This window comes from Cheilinus undulatus, linkage group 9 (assembly GCF_018320785.1).
Source record: "Cheilinus undulatus linkage group 9, ASM1832078v1, whole genome shotgun sequence".
NCBI lineage: Eukaryota > Metazoa > Chordata > Actinopteri > Labriformes > Labridae > Cheilinus > Cheilinus undulatus.
Genome location: NC_054873.1, coordinates 34,987,128 through 35,005,781, shown reverse-complemented (window position 1 = coordinate 35,005,781; position 18,654 = coordinate 34,987,128). Strand labels below are relative to the sequence as shown.

Here is an 18,654-nt window from a genome sequence, read left to right as displayed (position 1 = left end):
TTTTTTGATGAGGTAGCGTGTTGCAATCATCATCAATGCAGGAGTGCCCAGACTGTGTCCAAACAATTGTGATTGGCCTGCAGCAAATTCAAAAATTAAAATGAGATATGGCCCACATTAGAACATAAAGCTTGAGCTTGACTGTACTGTACTTCTTAATTTCACTACAAGGCAGTGCTACTATGCTAAATCTTTAAACAAAGATTTTGACAAGAAGAGTTTATTTATATATCTTTTTTTTATTAAATTGAGACAGCACTGTAAATGGTAAACATACTGGCAATTATGGCAGTTTTGTAATGCCCTGATGGCTTACAGCAGCAAATAGCAGAACCAGTGGCATTATTGGGGCAGAGCCAGTGGTAGCTAGGGCTGACCAGGGTCCCTGAAATCTGAACGGCTTGTCCAAAATTCTTAAAATGATTGGCTATTTGCCTTGTCAGCCATGACCTAGCTATTTAAGCATACTCAATCACTTAGATTGGTTTTACTAACTTTCATAAGGTGAGATACTTGGAAGTGGCCCCACCATTCCTATATTTTTCTGCATTAGGCCCTCTGTGGAAAAGTTTGGACACCCCTGCCTTAATGGGCAGGAGTGAAGGGTGATGTAGCCAGCCTAGAACTGCAGATAAATGTTGAAACATCGTAGGTATCTACTCATAGATGTCTCTCTTGTGCATGCAGATGATGATGTCATTTTTTTTAAGGTCAGTAAATATACTTAGGGGGCTGTAAATATACCTGGGTGGCCAACCCAAGTACAGTCTATGTGGTGGAAACACTGGTACAGGTGCTGTTTTGGACTAGCTGCAGAGCTTTTAGGTACTTGATAATAGAGAATCGCCATAAACCAACCTAAAAAATGCATGGAAAATTTTCATTAGCTGTATATGGGAGTTAAAGGACCTATCCTTGTCATTTATAACTCCTATAATATAGATGAGGCCTTTATGAGTAGCATGCGTGTGTGCTTGTTAATGTTGGGTGTGAACGTTCACCTGTGTGTCTCAGATGTAAGATGACACGACTAACCTTCGTCCTGCAGCCTCTCCTCAGCCATGCTGCCATTATCCCTCCCACTGGTTTGATGCTTAGAGAAGGGAAGTCCTCTGAGGAGTCTCATCATCCTCAAATTTTAGCTTTAGCTGTCTCTTATATAGTAAGCTTAAGTTTGAATGTCATATCATAGTTCAGTTTAGTGTAATGTGTTACATTAGTGACTGGCCAAGGCGTTTTCTCAAAACTATTCTTCTGCACCTGAGCCGCCATCAGGTTTGTATGCCTCCATCCCACATATACACACATACACTGAGGCACACTCAGGTTGCTCACCTCCTGTGGTGTTGATAAAACACATGCAGTGAGTGTCAGTGGGCTGAGAAGAAGGATGGTAGCAGATGTTTGCCCTTTCTTGCAGGTGGAGTTGCTGATTGAGAATGAAGCAGAGAAGGATTACCTGTACGATGTCCTCCGCATGTATCACCAGTGAGTATAGTCTGTTACTGCTCAATGTGGATTTAGTGTGTTTGTCAGCTGCCTTTTTACTCTTTCTTCCTTGTTTCTTCTCATATCACAAAAAAAATATTTTTATAAGGTTTTTTAAACGTAAGTGTTTCTAAAGATGATTTTGTGCCGTTCTCTGTGTGGCCTTATAGTACTGTTTTAGCATGTATGAGTCAAAAAAGCTTTCTGAGCATAAACGCCTTGCTCTATGTTCTGTGGAGGACAAATTTCCTTCTAATCCTTTTGCAAATCCCTTTTCCTCTTTTTGACATTTCAAGTTTGCTTTTCAAAAGCTCCCAATCTTTAGTTATTTGCATTCCCACAGGAAAAAAACTGTCCACTTTAAATTTTATTCTCCATCTCAGTTTGTGATAACAGCTCAGTCTCAGAGCTCTTGTGGGAGAGTGGTGGTCGGGAGGAGGCTGAAGGTCTGGGTTTCAATTAATCTTTGTACAGAAGCAGAGCTCTGCGGCCTCACTGGTTAAGCCTCTGATCAGTTTCCACTGCGCTCCGACAAGCCTGGCCAGTTCCCCACAAAAGCTCTTTTTATGTCCATCCTCCAAACAGGCTAAAATGGCTCCTATGAATAATTCAGGGTGGAGGCCAGGTGGACAGATTTTACACAGCAGCATGTGCTTTAGTCCTTTAACTGCTGTCATACTTTCTGTCTTCATTTGAATTGTGAAATACAGATGATAGGCTTGTGTCTTCCATATAATTGGCATATTAGCATTAGCCGATATGGCTTATATTCTAACCTCTTACGGTATTTACAGCCAACGTATTGACCATATATATCAGTGTATACATACCATTTATTGGACTTAAATACTGTCAGGTTTAGGTAGCAGTCTTGGACACCACGCACTCATGAACTCATGAACATTTTGAATGAAGCCCCTAAGTTAATACAACCATTCCCTTCCTTGCTCCTCTTTCAGCTCCACTTGATTCCACCTCTTTTTACACAAGAGACATTTTAAAATGAAAAAGAACATGAGTATATATCCATAAAATGACTTTGGAAATATTAGGATGTTGTATATTGGCAAAATTCAATATCATACATGCCTAGTCTGTTCACATAAATGCCTTCAAGAACAACTGATGATGTGTCAAGGTCTTGAAGATCATTTGGTTTTTATAGAAGACTCTTTCACCACAATCTCTTGTAGATTTGTTCTGAAGGGCACTCAGGAACAAGGAGCAGGGGTGAAAATTAGAAATGAGACAGAGCCTTAGTTTGTGGGAAGTATACATTGAAAGAAAATTATAGTTAATCTGAACTCATAGATAAATGATTCATTTTAATTATCTTGTTGTTAATAAAGATTATCTGAAAACTGGTAGTGCTTCTAAAGTCTTAATCAATACATCATTCAAATCATTTTAATAAACCATTCAGTTTTCAAAACTTTGCTATGCTTTTGCTTTAAACAATTCAAGTATTAGTCGGGGTAGAAATCCTCTGAATTATTGACCCTAAAACTCTACATTAAAGAGGTCTTGTGTGGAGAAATATTTTAGCTAAATTAGTCCTTAAAATGAAGAAATCATAAAGTTGTATTGGAGTATATTATTTTAATCGGGTGGTTTAGGTTTGCATCCCTCTTCATGTCTATCTTATTTTTGTGTAGCTAATGTCATTCAGCACTGCACATCATACTAAATCATTTAAATTCCTCATACTTGGTTTAGTAAAGCTTCACAGCATGCTATATGTCTGCAACAAATATGTTTCTTTGTCTGAAAAGTCATGAAACAGTTACTTCTGTTGTAGAAAGTTATTTTAAGAGGACCAGAAGACCTAATATTATATTTAATCTCTCCAGAAGGTAGATGTCAATTAATGCATTAAATTAATAAATAAAATCTGAAATTTAACCTCTCTTCTCCAGGTCGATGGATTTGCAGGTGCTGGTTGGAGACCTGAAGCTGGTCATCAATGAACCAAAGCGTCTGCCGCTGTTTGATGCCATCCGACCTCTCATTCCCCTCAAACACCAGGTGGAGTATGACCTGCTCACCCCAAAGAGGTCACGGTGAGTCCAGATCACAATCCAGTTTAGTTTCAAATAAGATAAGTAATTATGTGATGATACAGCTTACAAAGATGAGTTAACTTCACCATAATATCCCCATGTGATGTCTATGGCTCAGTAGAAGGTTGTGGGGTTCAGTCCCATCTCTCACAGTCACATGTTGATGTGTCATTGGGTGAGACATTTAACCCCAATATGCTCCCACTGCTGCATCAGTAGTGTGTGAGTATGGATGTGAATGAATGGGATTACTTTACACAGGAGTCTCCACCATCAGTAGGTGAATGAGTGTGAACAGATATCTTTGATCTGAAGTGTTAAAAGCAGTTAGATGACTAAAAAAGTGCTAAGAAAGCTCAAATCTGTTTGTCATCCAACCAGTTCCCAATGTTTTCATGATAAAACTGTCTGCTTTTATGAATTACCCAATGCTAAAATATCCTGTCCTTGTTCTGTTTTATTCTTCCCTCTTTCTCCCGTTCATGCAGGAAGCTGAAGGAGGTGCGTTTGGACCGGTCTCATCGTGATGGACTGGGTCTGAGTGTGCGAGGAGGGCTGGAGTTTGGCTGTGGTCTCTACATATCGCAGATCGTCAAAGATGGTCAGGCTGGCAACGTCGGCCTACAGGTTGTTAAATGCAGTGGTTTCCACTCTGATAGCTTTTTGTTAAAACATGGTTTTCCATAAACTGCAGTTTAAATGTGTCCTTTAGTTCAAACAGCTCTATGTAGAAAACTATTGGCAAGTTTTAATGATAGTTTTTTACAAAGGTGGTACTTTATAAGTCAGTTACACAGTGCATGTGTATAAATGCTGCTTTAGTTTAATTGTCTTAGATGTAATGACACCAAATTCCTCTAGGCGGAGTAAAGCATTATGTTTTTATAGTCAGAGTCAGAGCATTCAGTTTTACTCTGTTGTATCAATAAAGGTACTCTTGCATGAATTAAAAAGTCATCTTCTCTCCTGACTGGTTGTGTTGAGGTTTTAATGCCAATAAGGCTGTCTGCATCACCTCTATGAGCACAGTCACAGACTAACATACTGTGTTAACACAACAACATTTTCTCTGTGATCTGCTCTTAACCCTGAGAAAAACAGTCAATATACAAGATGAAGTTACAGCTATTTAAGTAGATAAACTGAAAATTATTTTTTTATAAGTTATAAGTGACAATTTCAGTGAAAAAATGGTGAAATGTAACTTTATATCCAGGTATGTTTACATAGTACCTGCTGGAGATATATGCAAAGCTTACTCTGCTTATACTGAGTTTTTCTCTTATATTTTGTTTTTATTTATCAATATCTACTAGTTACAGGCAGGTATTTATTTTCTTAGAATTTTAAAGTGACAATAAATACAAGAATTCTTACAAACTGGTGATCAATACAGAAGATGTGATGTAGGGCTGATTTTCACTCCCTATTTTTGTTTACACTTTCTTGGTTGAAACAGCCAAATAAATGTATTAATGACAGGACAGACAGCTTTTCAAGAGTGTCTGTATCACAACCATGCAAAATGTGAAGTGTAAGTAGTCAATAAATAAATAAAAGGGGATTTTATGATCTAATCTGGATCTTTCAGATGAACCCCTTTGTTTTTGAGCTTCTTTGACTGTTTGATTGGATGTCACTCTGGATTAGAGAATCATCAGTCTGCTACATAAATAGCAAAATCATCATATTGTGAATAGATTTTACATCAACAGGTTGTATTTTGGCTCCAACTTAATCAAGCTGAGTATAAATATGTCCATTTGTGATCTGGATTAAGAGACTTAAGAAGGTGCCATCAGTTATATCCCATCCTGTGTTGATTTGTAGGTTGGTGATGAGATTGTACGCATCAATGGATACTCCATTTCCTCCTGCATCCATGAGGAGGTCATCAGTCTGATCAAGACCAAGAAGATTGTGTCCCTCAAAGTCAGACGTACGTTGAAGACAAACTAATTTTCCATCTAAAGTTAAGTGATCAAACTGAACTGTAGCTTTATTGTTCATTTGATTCGTCTTTTTCTTTGTGTACAGATGTGGGGATGATTCCAGTGAAAAGGTGAGATGATTTAATTGGTCATTCACCTTCCACTTATTTATTCGATGTTTCTCTACTGAGATGGAACATCAGTGTAGAGTCATCATCTCACCATTGCCTCTTTTCTCTCTCCTAGTTCTTCAGATGAACCTCTAAAGTGGCAGTTTGTTGACCAGTTTGTGTCTGAGTCTGGGGTAAGAGGCAGTTTTTCTCCTTTCTTTTTGACTCTTAAACATAAAAGTTTCATTACAACTCCTATATTTTTTTTCTCTCTCAGGAGAAAAAAAGCAGTGTTGCCGGCTTGGCGTCCATAGGAGGAAAGGAAATCAAGGAGAAGAAAGTTTTCCTCAGCCTGGTGGGTACGACAGGTATGGGCATCAGCATCTCCAGCGGTCCAACACAGAAACCTGGGATCTACATCAGTAACGTGAAGCCAGGCTCCCTCTCTGCAGAAGTCGGACTGGAGGTAATTTGTTAAAACCACCAGAATATACACAATCAAGAAAGACTCACCTGCTACCTGCTGTCAACTCTGTGTGTTTTATCTTTGAATGAAGGTCGGGGATCAGATTGTGGAGGTGAATGGAGTGGATTTCACTAATGCTGACCACAAAGAGGTGAATGCAAAATCTGATTATTTGTAGTTGTTGTTCTCCAACGCTATCTAGTTCGTTTGTACCCATTGTAAATTATAACAAGAGTAACTCCTTGCACTGTGCTTTTGATGCCAGTGGAAGTTCATCCTTTTATGCTGGAAGTCTAGTTCTTTATTTCACTCACTGAGATGTAGAAGTCCAGCAAAATTAGTATTTATCTTGCTAAATTGTTGCTGATGGAGTCTCAAAGCTTAGGTTAATTACCAGAAGTAGGCATTTGTTTACAACCTGATAAATTCAGACATAATATTCAAAGGTTATCAACTGTTATAATACACCTGGTTTATGTTTTGGTAGATTAAAAAATTAAAACCATAATTTAAAATCAACATTTGAAGTTTTTTTGTCATTATTTTCCCAGGCTGTGAGAGTCCTGAAGAGTAGCAGGAGTCTGACTATTACCGTCCTGACAGGAGCTGTAAGTGCAACTCTTTGTGATCTACTTTTATATATTTTGGACAAGGATTTAAGTGAACATTAACAAGTAAACCTTATCAATATCAATTCATATAGTTAAACCATTATGAATATAAAAAACAAAATGACAACATACATCTGCAAATATACATACACATTTAACACACAGGAAAGTAAACACAGCTGATAAAGTAAGTCAGGAAAAGTGAAAACAAATCTTAAATAAACAAATGCATAATTAACCAGGTGAAGCATAAAGACAAGTAAGGATGATAATGATCTTATAAGATGGGACAAGGAGAGTCATGTCATGGTTTGGGCAGCATTGAAGCCTTACAGTCTTTTAATTAATCAGCCCGGCCTGGAAGATAAATGAAATCTCTTGGAAAGAGCCTGTGCTGATCACCGGCCAACTGACAGCATCTTTTTTCAGCAACAATGCACGCTGATAACTACAACAGTCTGTGAGTGAACAGCTTGGTTAAGTAGCAAAATTAATTCAAAAGCAAAATGTAAGTGTTCAATATATTTAACCAGTACTATACAGATTAAAAATGTATAATTAGTTTGTGATGGACTAGATTTATTTGATCAAACCTTTTCTCAGGCCAGTCCATTCATTTCGGTCTTTGTTTTGCATTGAAGTTGTGTTTTTTCCAACAATGTGTGATATGAATAAGAGATTTCCTGTACAATATGCTGAACATTTCCAAGTGCCGTATTTTTCAATGAAGCACAACAAAACACAAGTAAATGTTGCAGAAATGAAATAGGAGGCACCTTATTCTTGCATCCTTTATCTAGTTCTGGTTTTTTCCCACACTCTGAAAAAAGATTGTGGACATTTTTTTTTAAATCTGGAATTATTAACAAGCATTTTAATTAGGCCAGTTCAGCCCAGATAAACAAGGTGCAAAAAGTTAACTTCAGTTGCAGCTTCTTAAAATTGAGTTATAGAAACTTCATTCAATTGTTTGTTTCCAAGTAAAGTAATTTTTTACAGTTTTTCCACAATTTTGTTTTTGCAGTGCAGCTGAGTTTTCGGTGTTCAGTCCAGTTCCCAGCATTGTAGATCCTTGATTTAGTTCTTAAACAGTGAGTCAGCTTTTCCATTAATTATAGCTCCTCTAGCATATTTAATCACTGTGCTGGGCATTGGTGGTCACTTCACATAGTCCCTGACCTTTTTACAAAAAAGTTTTTGGATTTTGAAGAAGATGATATCCTTTCAGAATAAAGCCACTGGTATCGGGACTAGATACACCATCTGTGGAAATATTGTATCACACAGCTTCCTAAAAACATCTGAATAACTCCCAGAATAACTGATTTTTTATACATATCCAGAAAATGTGAGTGGCAGGCACTCATGCATCCACAGCGGATGTCTGTAGTGTTTTACTCATAGGATGGAAGTTATTCTGACACAGTTGGTTCTAGTTTCAATTGTAACTTCAAACTGCATGTTTGTTTTACCTCCATTTAATTTCAGTAAACATCTGTACAATTAAAAAGAACAATTTTTGACTGTTTCTTTGATGCTGCAGCGTATTTTTCCACTGACCTCTTTACCTTCTGCTGAAATTCCTCTAATATAATCTTTGCACAGAAATGTCTGAGCTCAAAGTGTCTGCTTAGATTTATTATCAGTATTCAATTTTTCTTTGTTTTTCAAGAACTTAAACATTTTCTATCTCCACGAGTATGCATATTACTATTATTTCTTTTTTCCACTTTATAAATGTATTGTCCATCTCTTCAGGTTTATATCTGCGGGTTTGGTTTAGAAGTTTAGTGTCTTCCTCAAATATTAATCTTTTGATCCCAGGAGAATTTTCAACTTTTGATCCATTGTATCTTCTCAACCAAGCCTAGTCTAAGGTTGAGATTGCATTAGATTTAGCTAAATACAGCATGTGTCAATCCAATTTGGTAATCCAGTTAACACCAATAGAAGCATAGAAGTATTTATATGATTTTACCAGGCGAAACATAGTAAACAAACATGCAGTATTCCGAATTTTCAGTAAAACTGAAATGGATGTAGTCCAGGTGGAAAAACTAAGTTAGGCACATTACACAGATATTGTGCTATTATGTTTTGATGTGAAAATCCTGTTTCAATGCAGGAAAACCTGTGAACCAGGTAAAAATCTGCTTCATCATCTTTGATAGCTCTTAAAATATCGCTGTATCAGAGGTTAAATCTGGTCACGGATCATCTGTTGTGGGTGTGCAAATGAAAACTCCTACCTTCAGCCTGTAGCATTCCTGCACAGCTCAGATTTATGTGCCATACTGTTTTTAGACATCCAAGGACCCTCCATGTTTTCTCAGCCAGCCTTGTGCAGAAACAATAATCATCATCAGTCAAGTTGCTTGACAGGTTGTTCGCCTCAGTGCTGTGACTGTGACAAGCAGTAGCATCTTATTCAATGTTTGCACCACTGCCAGTCTGCAGCATTTATTTGTGTGTTTTTGTGTCATCATTTGTACTTCTTTGGTTCATCCACCACCTCTGAAGCTTGTTAAAATTCAAGGATGTGTTCCAAACTAAAATAGCTGCAGATTTATGTGACAAATTGATCTCTGTTATCAAAGCAAAGCTTGTGAAATGTGATAAATATTCACCATACATCCCATCTCTTTCCTCCCACATAGAGATAAAGTTATTTTAACATAAATAACCTCTCCTTTCTCCACCTTATCTAAAAGCCCGCTGCAGGCCTGTGGGTATCCAGATCCACAACGTGTGAGTTACCCTGCTGAACTTGGTTTGTCATTAATTATCTTCAGTGACTTTGCCACTCTCCCAGGGTGCCGAGCTGTTTATGACAGATGAGGAGCGTCTGGCAGTGGAGGCCCGCCGGGAGCTGGACCGACAGGAGCTGATGCATCAGAAGAAGGTGGCTCTGGAGACCAACAAAATCCTGAAAGAGCAGCAGGAGAAGGAGAGGCAGTGAGTGTTCATCTTTGTTTCGTGGCAGAAAGACGAAAGCAGTGCTGGTGTCTGAACAAGAGTCTGAGTTGTGATGTATGGACACAATGTGGTTTGATGTCTTTGAAGTGAACAACTCCACTCCTTGGGACTGCAGACTTTTGATCAGTTTAATTCAAAATATAAAGAATGATAGCTTTTAACTTGTACATAGAAAACTCTGTTGATCCCAGAATAACAGATGTCTGTCATTTTTCACTGGTAGGAAGTCAGTTGATGCACACATGTCTGACCCCATTTGAAATGAGGTTGGTTTGATGACGTAAATGTAATTTCTATTTAAAACTAGGGAGAGACAGCATCAGTTATTTCACACAGGCACACACAGAAACACACAAGTTTACTGCATGTTTGTGCAGATCTAAATAATCTAAATCACTGCATCCTCACCCTGAAAATTTATAAAAAGTTACATATTTCAGAGCAAATGCTTGTTTCTGGAAACAAGTTCATGGTTCGATACAATAGAATACATATAATTTTCAGCATATTTGTCACACTTAACTGTTTCAGATCATCAAGCATAATTTAATGTTAGACAAAGAAAAGCTCAGTTAATACAAAATGTACTCTATCTATTTTTTTTTTAAAGATGACTTCATTCATGTATGAAAAATAATTACCCTTGGTGGCAGCAGCTGCAAGCATTTGTGATAACTTTCAGTGAGTCTTTCAAATCGCTGTGGAGAAATTTTGGCCCACTTTTCTTTGCTGTAATAATTTTCAAAATAAAGCCACTTTGGTTTAAGGTCATGTCACAGTATCTCAATCAGATTAAAGTCCAGACTTTGACCAGGCCATTATGAAACTTTTATCTTGTTTTTTAAGCCATTCAGAAGTGGACTCGCTGGTGCCTTGGTGCTGCATACCCTCAGTGTGCTTGAGCTTAAGGTCACGAACTGATGGCCAGAAACCCTTCTTCAGGATTTTTTTTTTTTTTTAAGGTTTATTTTTGGGCATTTTTGTGTCTTTATTTGATAGAGGAGAGGATAGTGGATAGAGTTGGAAACAGGGAAGAGAGTGGGGCGAGACATACGGTAAAGGGCCTCAGGCTGGATTTATAACCCGGGCCGCCCGCGTACATGGGGTACGCGCTATATCCATTCTGCCACCTGCGCCCCTCTTCAGGATTTTTTGGTGGAGAACAGAGTTCATGGTTCAGCAAGTCGTCCAGGACCTGAAGCAGAAAAGCAGCCCCAGACCATCGCACTTCCACCACTATGTTTGACTGTTGGTTTGATGTTCCTTTGATGAAATGCTGTGATAGTTTTAGATCAGATGTAATGGGATGCACACCTTGCAAAAAACTTCTTCTTTTGCGTTGTTAGTGCACTGAATGTTTTCCCAAAAGTCTTGGGGATCATCAAAGATGTTTTTTTTTTTTGTAAATCAGGAGCAAGCCTTTGTGTTCTTTTTGGTCAGCAATGGTTTTGGCCCTGGAACTTTCCCATGGTTGTCTTTCTTACTGTAGAATCATAAACTGACCTTAACTGAGTCAAGTGAGGCTTGCAGGTCATTAGGTGTTCTAGTTTCTTTTGTGACCTCCTGGATAAGTTGTCAGTGCACTCTTGGTAGGCCGGTCAAGCCTAAAAAAGAAGGTTCACCCCTTTTCCAAGTTTTTTCCATTTGTGGATAATGGCTCTCGGCATGGTTCACTGGAGTCCAAAAGCCTTGGAAATGGTTTTGCAACCCTTTCCAGACTGAAAGATGTCAATAGCTTTGTTCATCATCTGCTCTTGAATTTCTTTAGATCCTGGCATGATGTGTTGCTATTTGAGATCCTTTAGCTTACTTCACTTTGTCAGACAGGTTCTGTTTAAGGAATTTCTTGATTCAACAGGTCTGGCAGTAACCAGGCCTGGGTGTGGTCAGTGAAATTGAACTCAGCCTTCCAAAAATGTGGTTAATCACAGTTAATTCATGATTTAACAAGGAGAGGGCAGTTACACACAGGAACAGGTACGTTTGGATGGCTACCCTTTAGAAATGAAACCCTCATTTTAAAACTACATTTTGTATATACTTGTTTAATATTAAAATTATTTTGTTGATCTGAAACAAATATGTGAAAAATATGCAAAAACTAAGAAATCAGTTGGGGAAAAATACTTTTTCACAGCACTGTACATCATCAAATAAGATTACTCTTCATGGTACAAATCATTTCTTCACAGACATTATAAATTTAGATTCCACACTCAGTTTTCTCCGTGCTTTGACGCTAGTAATATCCCAGAATAAAATATGGCACTATGTTTCATATGTTGCAGGAGTGACGCTGTAGCTGTGAACTGTTGTTTCTGTATTTGTAGTCCTGTACTGTAGCACGTCATGATGTAGTTTATATATTGATCATGTGTTTAACAGGAGACAGATGGAGATGTCTCAGAAAGCTGCAGAAGAAGAGGAGCGCTACAAGAAGGAGATGGAGGAGTAAGGCTTTGTGTTTTTAATGTCTAAATAGGGCTAATTTGTTGTTTCTTTTAGGCATGTTAAAGGAATCAATCGTTTATTTGTCTCCTCTAGGATCGAGGCTGTGGAGAGGAAGCAGAACAGAGAATGGGAGGAAGACTGGGGAGCCAAAGACAGACCCAAGAGCCCCAAGAGCCCTCGCACCCCAAAGAGCTCCTCACCGGCCCCACAAGATAAGAAAGCCTCAGCAAGTCCAAAGGCAAAGAGTTCACGTAAGACCACCTGAATTAATCTTTGTCCTTAATTGCATGAAAGCTTTTTTTTATTCTCAACCTACTTTCCCCTGAAAACAGTTTTTTATAAGTTACTCTTGCATGTGTTTCACTTTGTTTCCCTTCCTCTCTGCACGCTCTCTTTCTGTCACTTCTGTGTGCTGTGCTGCTGTTTATGGCCACATCTCTAAAGCTGATGAAACCAGCTCGGTCACAGAGGAAGACGAGGAGGAAGAGGATGACGGACAAGTGAGTGAGAAGCCTCAGCTGTTGCAGCTGTGATAGGAGGATGTTTGTGCTAACCTTGACACGAGGAGAAGTGCTGGATTTCCTTTGACAACCAAATAAGAAATCTCTTAAACAATGAGCTTCAGAATCATTAGAATAAGTTTCCTTATCAGCTGACTAGATTGAGCTTTTTGCATCATTACTGTGCAGTTTGAATCCTTGATTTTAAATCTAGCAGTTATTCAGTGTGACTCAATGGAGAAGGCTTTCATTTGTTTTAATCTTTGTGTGCTGTGTTATGCTCCTTTAACTGAATTGTTGCAGTGTTTTTGGAGGTTAATGGTGACCTGTATTTATCTCCATCCTTAGCATTTGGCTGGTTTTATCGATATGAGGGGAAACTGCCATCAATGCGCAAGGTATTGTCTGTTCACTGAATACTGTTTGAGGTTGGAGTGGTGAATAGAGGAAAAATAGGAAACTCTTTTATTGTTTTTAGTGCTTACCTACATGACAAAGTGGTTGTTGAAGTGATCATTGATTTCTGTTGTAATTTTAAGACAAAGGCATAAAAGGGTCACTTTAAAAAGATAAAAGGATTAGTTAATTTTGTGGGGAGTGAGTAGTGAGTTGTTTTCTTTTCAAAAATGACAAAAGTCGTGTACTAACATGTCTACAGTCGCCATGGTTTGCGGCGTTATGCTGTTCTCTATGGAGTTTATTCCTCGGTAGCTGTGTACATGCAGTTTAGTAGCGGCTACGTCATGCGTTTTGTTGCTCTGGCCCGTAAAGATATGACAGACAGAACGTTCATCCAATCACCCTCCGAGTTTTTTTCAAAGCCTCTGCCCTTTCCCAAACGCTGTATATTAAAGGTTAAGGTTGTTTAACACTCAAAAAATATAGTAGTATAATCTCAAAAATTTGTAGTTTTTTTCTTGTAAATTCACAACTTTTTGACCCAACAATGTTTGATTTATTTTCTTTCTAAATTAACACATTTCCTTTTTTTTTTTGAGTGGCCCTTATACGCCGTCGCATTTTAACGTACACAGTGTGGTGTCATTACCTGTATATGCATGTCCTGCTGTGGGCTTTGCTGTGGTAGATATTTTTCCCTGCATTGACTAACCAATAAAACCCCAGAAAGGAGAGAAGAAAAAGAAAAAGAAGAAAGTGTCAAACACAGACACACTCCAGGAGCTGAGGAAAAACAAGAAGCAGATGGAGTTTGAGCTGAAACTCGCCAAAGAGAAGGAGGAGATGTATGAACGAGAGAAGCAGCTGAAGATCAATCGGTTGGTCCAGGAGGTACGAAGGCCAGAGATAAGCAAAGCCTAATGTGGATTTATTAATTTGTGAATTTGTCTGTGGAGGGCTTACTGTAATCTTCTTGGGATCTGCCTCTGTACCAGGTTTCAGAGACAGAGAGAGAAGACCTGGAGGAGTCGGAGAAGGTGCAGCACTGGGTGGAGCGTCTTTGCCAGACTCGGTTGGAGCAGATCTCCTGTGTGGAGAATGAATCCCCTGAGGTACAGAGTGATGCCTCCTTTCTGGAAACCTCTCTACTCTCAGATCTTTTCAGCAGTTTTATGCTGTGGCTTAGCTTGGTTAAAGATAACTCAAGGGCAAGCTTTCCCTGCCATTTCTGTAGGTCTTAAAACATATTTACTCTTGAAATGGCAGTGAGCTCCTGGGTAAAATGATGCAGGGCAGGAGAGTTCAGTAGCACTCAGTCTTTCTGTTTAGGCTTTAATGGCCAAAAAAAATATTTTCTGCCTTATAGTAGCAGTTGTAGTTTATCCAAGTCTGTATTTAAAAGTCATCCAGCAAGAAAAACACATAGAAGCTATACATACCTTTCAAATGAATTAAATTTACAAATTTAATTGAATAAAAGTATATAAAGTAGTAATTAAGAAAGTATCGGATAAAGCTTAGGCTCGTTTCACTCATTTATTTACGTAGGAAATAACCATTATAATTAGTACATGTCAGCTGTGATACATCATGTGAAATGATTATTTTCATTATGTGAAACACTTTAAGTAACTTCACAGCAAATTGGATGCCTAAGAGGAGAAATTAAATAATGTAAGTATAACAATAATTGAATGCAATATTTTTGGAATTCTTAGAGGGAAAATATTAACATACTTGTGGTTCGTACATATTTTTATTCTCATAAAGCAAACACACAACAAAATTTATGTCATTGAAATTGGCTTATGGAGCTGGCTAAGGCTGTATTCTTTGTGTTTTATTAACACTTACCCAACATAAATCTGTCTTAAACAGACACGTGACAACATTGGCAAGTGAAAAGATGCATTGAACAGGTAGAGGTCCCAATATGGACCAGACTGATGATAAACAGCCATCTGCTGTGAATGAATCAGCCCATAAAGTGGCGAGAGTGAGACAGAGAGGGTGAAATGGTTAGAGACAGACCGATGGACAGAAAGACAGATGATGCTTTCACACTGAGAGGAAACTCCTGAAAATTTTGAGAAATTTTCAGGGTGAGTTGCATGTGAAAACACAAACAGCTTTTTCCTGTCAGCCCCCTTGTTATTTTCCACATGGGGTCAGGAAGTAAATATTTAGGAAAATTCACCGCCAGTAAGTGGGAGGGGGTGATGATGTTTATATCCTGCAACTGATGCACGGCTGCTGCAATCGCCATGCACTTAATGAAACTTATTCATTGTCTCTTCTGTTAACCTCCGAATTTTTCTCTGCTGTGTGGTTGATACAGTGAATATGTTGAGGTACTTGTAGCCTTTATAAAAATGAAAAAAAAAAAAACTGTCATGTAAACTATTGCTTCATCTGCAATTTATACATTGTTATTTTTATGTCATGTTCTGCCTCCTGAGACCCCCTCCAGTCCAATAGGGATAGCTTCTTCCCACAGCAAAGAAAAAAAACAAAGATGATTGACTTGTAAAAAAAAGCAACTTAAAGGAATCTATGATGACTTTTTCCCCTTTTTTCAAACACCAATGTCTGTAGTGTTATGAAAACTGAAAGAGCCTATGCAAACAAACTTCTTTTTTTCCCCAAAAATAGCCTCTGCTCTGTATGTTATACCACAAACATCTGAGTATAATTTTAGATATAAAGTGCTTAACAAATTTTTTAGACCACCTGTCTCAGAGACCATCCAGCATCATGAAGTGCTTTAATGCGGACTCTTTCATTTACAGTGAGCTCTCCATGTTTTACCATTTTGAAAAGGAATGAGAAATTTCAAACTGAATTCACCTTTTTATACCCAGATTTTGAACCGGCTCACTTCTCTGAGAAGTCAGAAATGAATCAAGCATAACATTCAACCACTAAAACTAATTTTTCTGTTCAGGAATGCAAGTAAATAACTATAATTTGACATATTAATCAAGAAATATTAATGTGCTTTACTAGTTTTTCAGTTTTTTTGTAAATCAGTAAAATTGAAAATTCATGGATAACAATAATAATTATATTTTAGCATTAAAAAATATCATTTGGGTTAAAGAGCTTCTACATATTGGTGTATTAACCATTGCAGAAACATAAAAAATGATTTTGGTTTTACCAATTTTTACCAGTGCTGTTAATTTAGGGCAACTGTGACATAAACCTTACTTTGGGTGTTGGTGTAATAAATTTGTTAAGCACAGCGTGTATTGTAGGAAATGAATAAAACCATAACAATTTATTTATATCCCTATGTGGGATGCTCTGTAAGCCACTTAAATAAACCTTAAAATAAATGGTAAAATAAACCAGAGCTTGGAGCCTTGTGATAATAAAAAAGTACTTTAAATCAGAAAGAGAGGCATGACTCACCAAATTCATGTGTTGATGCATATTTCTTGTTGCTCTTAACAGCTGCAAGGAGGATTTAGTCTTTTCACACACTAGAGAAATGTCCTTATATGACAAAACAAACATAAAGTGTTGTCTAGTGTTACAGAGAAATAATGTCAATATATGGGACAAGGGGCCACAAAATACATGACATCTTGGCTAATATGGAACAGTTAACCCACAAAACCCTCAGACTACTTCTTCCAAATGTGCACAGTGATGGCTCTCTACAGGCTGAAACTGTTGGCTAGGGGTTAGGAGGCTGTTGCAACTGAATAAAAAGAAAAAAAAATCTACTGCCTGATCTCATAGTAAGTGATGCATGCGGTGCCATCTGTCATGACTACAGATCGCAAAAGTTAATGCCCACTTTTTCCATGACTGTTAACTTTACTTGTACTGTAGCAGCCTACAGCTTAAATCCATGGCTCCAGCAATCAGAGATGCTGCTGCAACACTCCAGGAGTGTGGGTGATGTCGTGCTGTTAACCAAAATTGCAAATAAACCTTATCCTTCTTTTAAACTCAGTTGATAATGTTTTTGCTTGTGTATTCCACATGATTATTTAATTTGTTTTCTCATCTAAATGGTCTTGTTGAAAAGTGACCGTTAAGTTCAGTAGTAGCAGCAGCTCGCAGAAGTTTCGTGGGTAAAGGCAGCATCAACCAGTCAGAAGCCTAGACTGAGATAGCACATAAACCCTGTTTTTCTTAAAATTAGATCACTAACATATAAACTTGTGTCTACCACATGACCATACATCCTTGTTTCAGACTCAGGTAGCTCATGATAAGTCTACCTTGAATGGTTATGACATTATGGCTAATAAACAAATCTGAAAAGCAGCAGACTGAATGATATTGTGGCTGAAAAGAGACAGTAGTAGGGGAGAGTGGGTGTGTCTTATCTCCCCTCCTTTCAGCGATTTCCATGACGTTTTAAAGGTGTTTTTGTAAATTCAAGGGGTACCTCAGCTGAAACTCTGGCCTTTAGTTACTCTTTAAATGAGTCTTTCAGGAGAATTCACACACAAGTTTAAACAATTTATTTTTGTTGTCAGCTCTCCCCGCCGCGCTCTCCTGCCTCTGAGCCAAGGGTGAAGCGTTTTCCTGGTGGCCTCCACCTTGCCACCACTGATCTGGACGACATCAACCTGGATGAGGTGGATCAGAGTCTAAGGGGCCCTCTGAAGAGACTAGCCCCCACCCAGCCCAGCACTAGTCAACCTCCCCCTCCCTTACCTCTCCCTCCACCTTCACCCAAACTGAACCCCACCATACCCAACTATTCCCCTCCTACTTCTCGAGCAGCCCCACAGCGACGCCCTCCTTCTCCACCCGCTTCCAGAAAACCTCCTTCTGCTGCCTCCACTTTGACCAACAAGGGGCGCAGACCTCCCCCGCACCCACAGCCCCACCATCAGCCTCACCATCAGCCTCATGCTCACCAAGCCCCTCGCTCAACTTCTTCTCGCCTTCCTCCTCCTCCTCAGTCGTCATGGCCTCCATCCTCCCCTCAGCCTGCTCCTCGCCCTCCTCCACCACCACCTCCTCCTCCTCCTCCACCTCCTCCACCTCCTCCTCCACCACCCCCACAGCATACAGAGGAGCGAGTTGGAACCTTAAGTGGGTTTCGACAGCATCATCACCATCACCTCCAACACCCTCCAAGTCCTCCAGAGCGCAGGAGCGAGTGGGAGGCAGGCGGGTACCTCCCTAGGGGAGGAATCTACTCATCTAACACCAGTGAAATGTCATACCCATCCAGTCCAAAGGTAAGAGATGCTGAAGTAAGAGTGATGATCTGTTAAGCCCTCTTTTTTTGCACATTTGCAGCCTATAGATGGCAAATATCCTTTTTTCCATTTATGGAGAAAAGTTGCATCAGCAGTTTAGAGAAACATGTAGCCAGCTGACAAGGTTGATGCATTTTAAAGCTGCAGCTGGACTCATTTCCCTTTTATGTGGTTTATGTGCATGTTCTGTTTTATGTATAGGGATGTTTAATGCATGAGGTCAGGGCAACACACTGCATTAGCATGACTGAATTGGCCGGCCATTGATTTACAATTTTTTGGTCTGGCTAAGGGAAATGCATTCAGAGATGCAGTTAATGTTATTGATGTTTGCTTGTAGCTATCTGGATTGTTTTACTGAGTGGCGTCTGGCATGGTGTGATGTGTACAGCAAGGACAAAAAATATGTCTGCTTCCGTTTGCTTGGGCAT

The 18,654-nt window shown here is 38.8% G+C and overlaps 1 protein-coding gene across 2 annotated transcripts in view; it reads left to right on the top strand.

Moving 5' to 3' along the window:
* ush1c (Usher syndrome 1C) overlaps positions 1-18,654 on the top strand; it is a 35,392-nt gene that overhangs the window by 4,531 nt on the left and 12,207 nt on the right. Inside the window, exons 2-16 of one of the 2 annotated variants that reach the window (XM_041794673.1) lie at positions 1,421-1,488; positions 3,405-3,548; positions 4,037-4,175; positions 5,379-5,487; positions 5,586-5,610; positions 5,726-5,783; positions 5,867-6,055; positions 6,147-6,206; positions 6,607-6,663; positions 9,479-9,621; positions 12,028-12,093; positions 12,187-12,344; positions 12,942-12,991; positions 13,719-13,883; positions 13,988-14,104. In XM_041794673.1, coding sequence (XP_041650607.1) covers positions 1,421-1,488; positions 3,405-3,548; positions 4,037-4,175; positions 5,379-5,487; positions 5,586-5,610; positions 5,726-5,783; positions 5,867-6,055; positions 6,147-6,206; positions 6,607-6,663; positions 9,479-9,621; positions 12,028-12,093; positions 12,187-12,344; positions 12,942-12,991; positions 13,719-13,883; positions 13,988-14,104 — 1,548 coding nt within the window. Of the gene's footprint in view, positions 1-1,420; positions 1,489-3,404; positions 3,549-4,036; positions 4,176-5,378; positions 5,488-5,585; positions 5,611-5,725; positions 5,784-5,866; positions 6,056-6,146; positions 6,207-6,606; positions 6,664-9,478; positions 9,622-12,027; positions 12,094-12,186; positions 12,345-12,537; positions 12,594-12,941; positions 12,992-13,718; positions 13,884-13,987; positions 14,105-18,654 lie in introns of both variants that reach the window. The other variant, XM_041794672.1, reaches the window with a different exon arrangement.